Here is a 7,524-nt window from a genome sequence, read left to right on the forward strand (position 1 = left end):
TATCCACCAGTGTCAGGTCAGCATGGTTGGACACAAGGAGGTCAAACACACTTTGATGTCCATATACAGCTGCCTTCATCAGTGGCGTCCATCCATACTCACCTCTACTGTTGATGTTAGAGGGAGACAGGAGGTGTTGTACTATAGCAGTGTTCCCACCCTGACAGGCAAGATGAAGTAAACTATCACCAGATGTAGCCACCAGTGTCAGGTCAGCATGGTTGGACACAAGGAGGTCAAACACACTTTGATGTCCACTGACAGCTGCCACCATTGCTGGTGTCCAGCCATACTCACCTCTACTGTTGATGTTAGAGGGAGACAGGAGGTGTTGTACTATAGCAGTGTTCCCACCCTGACAGGCAAGATGAAGTAAACTATCACCAGATGTATCCACCAGTGTCAGGTCAGCATGGTTGGACACAAGGAGGTCAAACACACTTTGATGTCCACTGACAGCTGCCACCATTGCTGGTGTCCATCCATACTCACCTCTACTGTTGATGTTAGAAGACAGAAGATGTTTCACAACAGCCTTGTTTCCACCCTGACAGGCAAGATGAATAATTCCATTGCAATATTTATCTTTCACATACAAGTTGGATATTTTCCGTAGTAACTCAAAACAACCTTCTGATGCTGAAAGTGCTGCAACCATGACAGGGGTTCTGCCATACACATCAACGGAGTTTATTACATCATCTCCGGGTTTCCTATTTAACAGGATTTTCAGGGATTTTTCCATTCCTGTCTTACAAACCAGATGGAAGATGTTTTGTAACTTCTTGTCTCTAGTGTTAACATCAGCACCTTCCTGGAGCAGATACACTAGAATATCAGAGCTGCCATTTTCAGCAGCCTGCAACAAAAGTCTGTTCAGTGTCAATTGATGATCATGTTTTTCAGAGCGAATGAAGAGCCATTTCAATACTGTCACATTGTTGCTTTGTGCACACCCTTCCATAGCTTGACTGATCTCCTCTTGAGAGAACTCTTCTCCAGTTGTGTGTTCTATATCTGTAACTAGATGTGCATTATATCCAAGAACTGCCCAGTACAGAAAACATTTTCCTTTCTCTCTCCTGTGAAACCAAAGTTCATCTTTAGAATCAGTTTGATTATGCGGATGGTGCTGCTTTGTCCCATCACACTGAAGTTTGTTTAGCAGTTTGAACGCTGTTGTGTCTCGTTTGAGAACTGGATGTGTCACTGATTGAGAAAACGTTCCTTGTTTAATAGAATCTGCAAACCTTGTGGTTAGTAGGTCATCATAATTATCTGAGACATATATCAGATGGAGATGGTCATCAGCTATAGTTTCTTCAACCTTTTCACCTTGTACTCTTTCAAACAGAAAGTCATCACTACAGTTCTTCAAAACAAAGACTGGACTGATACTGAACAAGGCACAGGCACAAGCATCATAAATTGAAGAGTGGGCAAAGCCAACAGTGTCTCCTCTTGTGAAGAATGTACCTCTAAAACTTTTAGAGGCTTTGTACATGCCTGAACGTGTAGCATTTGGCATCAGGTCCTGAACAGTTTTGACCATCCTGTCCATTTCCTTGTCTTCATCTCCACTGTCTAACCTGGTCAGGTTCAATTTGTCTTCACACAGCAGCATCAGAACCAATATGGCAGATCTATCATTTCTATCTTCAAGTAACTGCTTTAGTTCTAACCTAAGATAAAACAGTGGTTCCTTGAAAAATGATTTTTCATTTTTAAAGAAAGAGGAAAATTCAAAACAAAGTTTACAAATGAGAGGAAATCCAAAGATGTTAGAAGAGATTTCCAGCTCATTGTAATCTGGAATATGTTGCACTGAGTAGTCACCAAAAGCATGCTTATGCCGTTCAAATATTAATTTTTTCTCTTTGTCAGAAAGCCTGTATTGTTCTTGTTTTGTTAAGTCCACTACTGTCTGACCCTTGAACAATTTGAAACCCTCATACTGCAGTTTTGCAAGTCCATCATGGAAATTGTAAGATTTTGATGTGAAGACAACATGAATGTCCTTTGTTTGAGATTCTGTTAAACTTTGCACTTTGTTTCTGAATTTTTCACCAGCATCACTGTTTTCACTCAATTCTGACCTTTTCTCTTCTTCTCTCTGCTTTTGTTCTAAATGGGGGAGAAGATTGTTCAGAAAGTTTTTAACCTGTGAAGTATTAGCAGATACTCCAACTGTACCAAACAAATCATCAACAATGAGAAATACTCTTGAGTAAGTATTAAGACAGCGGTCAAAGTCAAACTTCTTAAGGCTGTCCACAAACACGACCTCGTACCCCTTTTGTCTATACTGTGAACCCAGCACCAGAGCCATTGTTGTCTTGCCCTCTCCTGAAGCACCACAGATAGTCACATGACCAAATTCCCTCAATTTCTGTTTCACTTTTCTGTAGGCTTCAGTTGGAGCAAAAAATCTTCCTTGCTTCATCTGTGCGCAAATCAAGGGTATCTGAAGGGGAAAAAAGTTTTTACCATCCCAGCAAAGACTTCGGTGTAAACATAAAATGACAACGTATTTCTATTGTGTGTGGAACATCCCTTAGTTGTTATAAGTCTCATCCAAAGAAAGTGATGTTTCAACTCCACATTTAAGACTACTTTGAACTGAACACAAAACACCAACATGCTTATTCACTGACAAAAGCTTGTGGTATCAGTTGTGAAAGCACAGCAAAATTGACACAGGGTGTGTACTAGTTGTTTTATATACACAGTGTTCCCGTTCTCCGGTAATTACCGGATTTTTACCGATAAAAATTGTGAAGATCCGGTATTTTCAACTGCCGTCGGTAGCTGCCGCCGGTAAATTTTGTATTGCTTAAAGTTGCCTTTTATCGGCAGATTTAATAACAATGTCTTTGTTTATTCTTTGTTCTCTTCAGATCATTATGCAAACGTATTGAAAACTAGGGTGGCAATCCCACATCTAAATATAGACTCTAGAGCTTTTTCACAGTTGTAAGAAGCGATTTTATTGGATAAAGATTGGTTTCTAATGACGCTTTTTCGCCACAGTCTGCTATAAGGGTCGTAATTGGTCAAAATCAGACACGTGACCTAAAGCAGCCAATCATATTACGGCAATGGTTACCGTCCTCGTAAACGAAAGCCTTTAGATTTAGACAAAAGTTTTGGGTAAAATAATGCTATTCTGAACATATTAAGCAAGAAATCGCTACCTATACGTAAATTATGGAACTTATTGGACGTATCGTGCTAGGTTATGACCTGTGACAAAAATGCTTCATGTATATATTTTCTCATTAAACATCGTGTCCGAGCGTTGTCAGTGACTTGACTTACATTACATGATCGCACAAAAAGATGGAAATAGTAATTTTATATGTACATTTGACAACTTTTATGAATGTTGTTGTTGATTTTATTCATTAGTCTATTCAATTTATTTAATGAATTCCTCGAAACATCATTACTTTGCTCTTTGACAATGTTATTGTGGACCCGCTGCCGAAGCATGTGTCCGAGAATCGTTGTTTTCAACTCGTGAAACGCAGATTGAAGTTCACCACAGGTATATAAACACTAATTATTTGCACATTTCACAGGCATTTAGATAGCGAATGACATTCTGAACACATTTATCGAATTTAGTTGGACCGCTTTCATTTTCTGATTGTGACAAAATACGAGACGTTTCAATCAAAGTCGAACGGCTATATATGCCAAATCGCGAATACTTTTGTCAGGACGCTGTAGGTCTAATGAACATTTTCTAAAAACAAGCAACACGTACGGCAGACTTTTCAACACATTTATTAACAGTATATCGTTACGAATACTGATTACTTTGTCTCCGGATAAAAACTAGTTCAGCCGGAATTTTCAGACCCCGTCGGCATAAGCCGCCGGTAATTTTCAAAACCACCGGAAACACTGTATACAGATACATCATCCAAGATTCATTAGTTTTGCAAGATATGTCAATACATCAGGAGTTTATATACGATGTATTCTTCTATCAAACATTTCAATCCATGTGGGTGGAAACAACATTGTGGTATGCACAGATTCTGTCCCTGAGAAACTGAGAATGGTAACAGTCTTGAACAAGATCTGGTCACTTACTGACCCTTCCTCCATCAACACTCACCTCTCCCCAGTGTTCCTTGTCCTGCCCCTCCAGTGACGATGTTGATCATGTTGGCAGCTTGGGCGTTCCCTGAACGCTGTTCACCTGTCAACACCAAACAGGAGGAATCATCAGTAACCATGGTAACCAAAACCTGAATTAATCAGGTGTTTTCTTTCCACATGGAATAACATTATTTCATATTACTGCAGGGCGAAAAGTTGGGTTTCTATCATTCTGAAGACGTTCACATATTTCATGATAATAAAACTTATCCTGTCATATACAATCGCTGCTGAATTACACATATTCATCAGGAATCATGAGATTCCACAAAATGTCTGACGCTCTGTCAGCTCCTCAACATACAGACACAAAGAGTGAAGCAGATCAAGTTGATTCATACACTGTATTCAGGAAGAAAACAAGTATTGTTCAAAATAGACACCTTCTCTCCTTATAATTATACCCATGATGAACTGAAATGTCTTTTGACCGACAGACTGACATAATTCTTGGATATTATCAAGATCGGGTACAGCCGTGAAGATCCTGGTTAGAATTGGTCTTCCGTGAACCCATTCTTGTCGAAGAAGCATGACTAACCAGTAGTGGATGTAACATGTACGAGGCGGTCCCCCATTACCGCACAGTTGACTACCTGAGAGGGTGTGGTGTTTCTGCTTTCGAAAAACCTGTTTATTCCGCGACTGTCAAGTAACCACCACGGCTAGAGATTTTACGGGGCGCTTTAATCATCCCGCATTGTGTTTACGCGTTGATTGAATCAAGCGCTTCAGTTTGTATGCAGAGCCGCACCCATCTCGCATTACAAGAGATCATAGTCCATCTCGCGATACGTTACGTCTCGGACTGTTACCAGGATTGGGTGGTCAGGCTTACTGACTTGGTTGACACATGTCATTGTATCCAAGTTGTGTAGATTGATATTCATGCTGTTGATCACTGGATTGTCTTGTCCAAACTATTCACAGACCACTGCCAATTAGCTGGAGTATTGCTGTGTGTGCCATTAAACAACACAAACACAATCCTCATGTTAAAACAGGCTGTGAACATCCTGTGAACATTTCAGAGCAATGTGTCTTTTGGTTCTGAAAAGGTGAGCCTTAAAAAGTTGTATTCTCCACTAAATGCAAATGACAAAACATCCATCTGCCAGAGACGCCTCCGTGGTGTAGTGGTTAGAGCATCCAGCCGAGAGCGGAAGGTCACAGGTTCGATCCCGACGCGTCATACCAAAAGACATTAAAATATTCTCAAGTACGATGTTAAACCCAATTTCACCTCACTCCACCTCCATCTGCTAGACTGACTGACTGACTGATTGATTTTGATTTTACGACGCCTTTAGCAATATTCCAGCAACATCACGGTGGGGGACACCAGAAATGGGCTTCACACATTGTACCCATGTGGGGATTCGAACCCGGGTCTTCGGCGTGACGAGACAACGCTTAAACCATTAGGCTACCCCACCGCCCCCATCTGCTAGAGGCTAGAACAGTCGCCCAGAGAGCGGAAGGTCGCAGGTTCGATCCCAAACCGCGTCATACCAAAAGACATTAAAATATTCTCAAGTACGACGTTAAACCCAATTTCACCTCACTTCACCATCATCTGCTAGAGGCTAGAACAGTCGATATACAATTCTGACTGCTCGTGAATCAGAGTCAAATAGTGATTATAACCAGGTGGTCACGAAAAGGTGGGCGTATCCTGCTTCATCAGTTTCACATGTCCTAAATACATGCAAAGGGGAGAGTTCACAGTACAAAGAGACAAACAGGTGGAAAAGTACAACAATGACGAACTGAGTGAAATTTGACTGATGTAAAATATTTGAATTGGAATATTAGAAAGAATGAACAGGACAACTTAGTTTGTTTTATTTCATATAAATATCAACACAGATGACAACCCGGAGGACAAGAGTGACACCCACCTGTACTTAGTGTGATTGCTTGGCTCTCCAGCTCAAGGACCTCCCTGTGCTCAGCTGAACCTGCGGGTACCAAGAGACCTTCATGTTCCTTGTCTGACCTGGATAAGTCAATATCAGGAACTGGCAAGTCACCTCTCAAAGCTAACATGTCCATATGACTTTCAGACTGCTCTCCGGAAGCGGCAATGTGACCTTCAGATGACTCACTAGAAGTAGCAACACGGAATTCAGATACCTCATTGGAAGTTTCCATGTGACCTTCAGATGGCTCACTGGAAGTGGCAATGACCAGATGGTGTCCACTGTCTTCATCTCTACTGGCCATCACAAGTTCACCTCCTCACTTCACCGTGCTCTGTCTGAAAATAATGAGGAATCTAAGCATGCTATGACAATAGGTAAGCTGGTCTGACAACATTGTTCCAAGGGTTCTGTAGCTCACCCACTATTATTGAATGTCCTTATACAAACTTTAACAAACAACCTCACTGGACTCACTAGTTTGTTGATGAAAGAATTATAATGGCGATGTCAAATTCCATCATATGTCTTGGTTGTCCATGATGCAAGTCAAATTCAGGCAAACATTCAGCCACCCAGAAATATTCACTAAACAGTTAAATAAACTATCTGGAAAAGGTACATTAAACCAAGACTTTTCTTTTTAAATTTATTTGTATCCTATTTTGATTGAAAGTGAGGTGAAATTGTGATTTTAGATAGGTGCTTGAGATTATTTCTCTCAAATGACGACGTGCGTGTGTATGCGTATGTGCGGCTGCTTGGACTTAAGCTGGTTTTATAGTGCTAGTCCACTGAGATACCACGCCACAGTGAAGCCTGAATACCCCACTCAGATACATTATACTGACTCCGAGCCATTCACTCACGGATTGAACCCGACCTTCAGCTCTCTATTTTGATTGGATAAAACTGAAACCTTTCATGATAATAGAATGCTATGCCTGACAAAGGTGAATACCCTGCTGATGCTTTAAATCTTCTCAAACTAAAACTTTTGGTAAACAAATGCAAGTACCAGTGAGGAACCGGGTTAGAACTGGTCTTCAAGCAAACCATGCTTGACTAAGAGGCTTACAAGCGGGATTAGGTGGTTAGTTTTAGCTGACCGCCATTGTATCCCAATTAGTTGATTGATGCTCATGATGTTGATCACTGGATTGCCTAAGTTCAAGCTTGCCTAAGTTCAGGTTCCTCAGTTTTGGAAGTGATTATGTTTACACAAGCAGAGGAGGGTCAATGTGGTCAAAACACATAAATGTTAATCAAGGTTAAAAGTAAATACAGTCAAATCTCGATGAGTGAATGCCGGTGTCTCGAACATTATGCATAACTTCGAAGTACCTGTCAGTCCTGACCATTCCCTGTTATAGTTGTCATCATTTGAATACTAGTTACACGAATTAGGTCTCAAATACACATGATGACTCAA

The 7,524-nt window shown here is 40.8% G+C and overlaps 1 protein-coding gene across 1 annotated transcript; it reads right to left on the reverse strand.

Annotated features, from left to right (window-relative positions):
- Nucleotides 1-2,411: 2,411 nt before the first annotated feature.
- LOC124253851 lies at nucleotides 2,412-7,187 on the reverse strand. The gene is made up of 4 exons (XM_046687700.1): nucleotides 7,111-7,187; nucleotides 6,072-6,430; nucleotides 4,127-4,210; nucleotides 2,412-2,464 (listed from the first exon to the last, which is right to left on the reverse strand). Exons 2-4 carry the CDS (start codon nucleotides 6,394-6,396, stop codon nucleotides 2,412-2,414), a joined length of 462 nt encoding a protein of 153 aa, XP_046543656.1. The 5' UTR covers nucleotides 6,397-6,430; nucleotides 7,111-7,187.
- Between the last annotated feature and the right edge of the window lie 337 nt (nucleotides 7,188-7,524).

Source organism: Haliotis rubra, unplaced genomic scaffold (genome assembly GCF_003918875.1).
Source record: "Haliotis rubra isolate DU_JTF1 unplaced genomic scaffold, ASM391887v1 Scf556, whole genome shotgun sequence".
NCBI lineage: Eukaryota > Metazoa > Mollusca > Gastropoda > Lepetellida > Haliotidae > Haliotis > Haliotis rubra.

Bases quoted from the DNA above. Each gene is read 5' to 3' on its own strand.
- LOC124253851 (XM_046687700.1), bottom strand. From the start codon at position 6,396: ATGGCCAGTAGAGATGAAGACAGTGGACACCATCTGGTCATTGCCACT. The intron at 4,211-6,071 runs GTGGGTGTCACT...TGGTGTTGACAG, and splicing joins AGCAATCACACTAAGTACAG to GTGAACAGCGTTCAGGGAAC. The intron at 2,465-4,126 runs GTGAGTGTTGAT...TTTCCCCTTCAG, and splicing joins ACAAGGAACACTGGGGAGAG to ATACCCTTGATTTGCGCACA.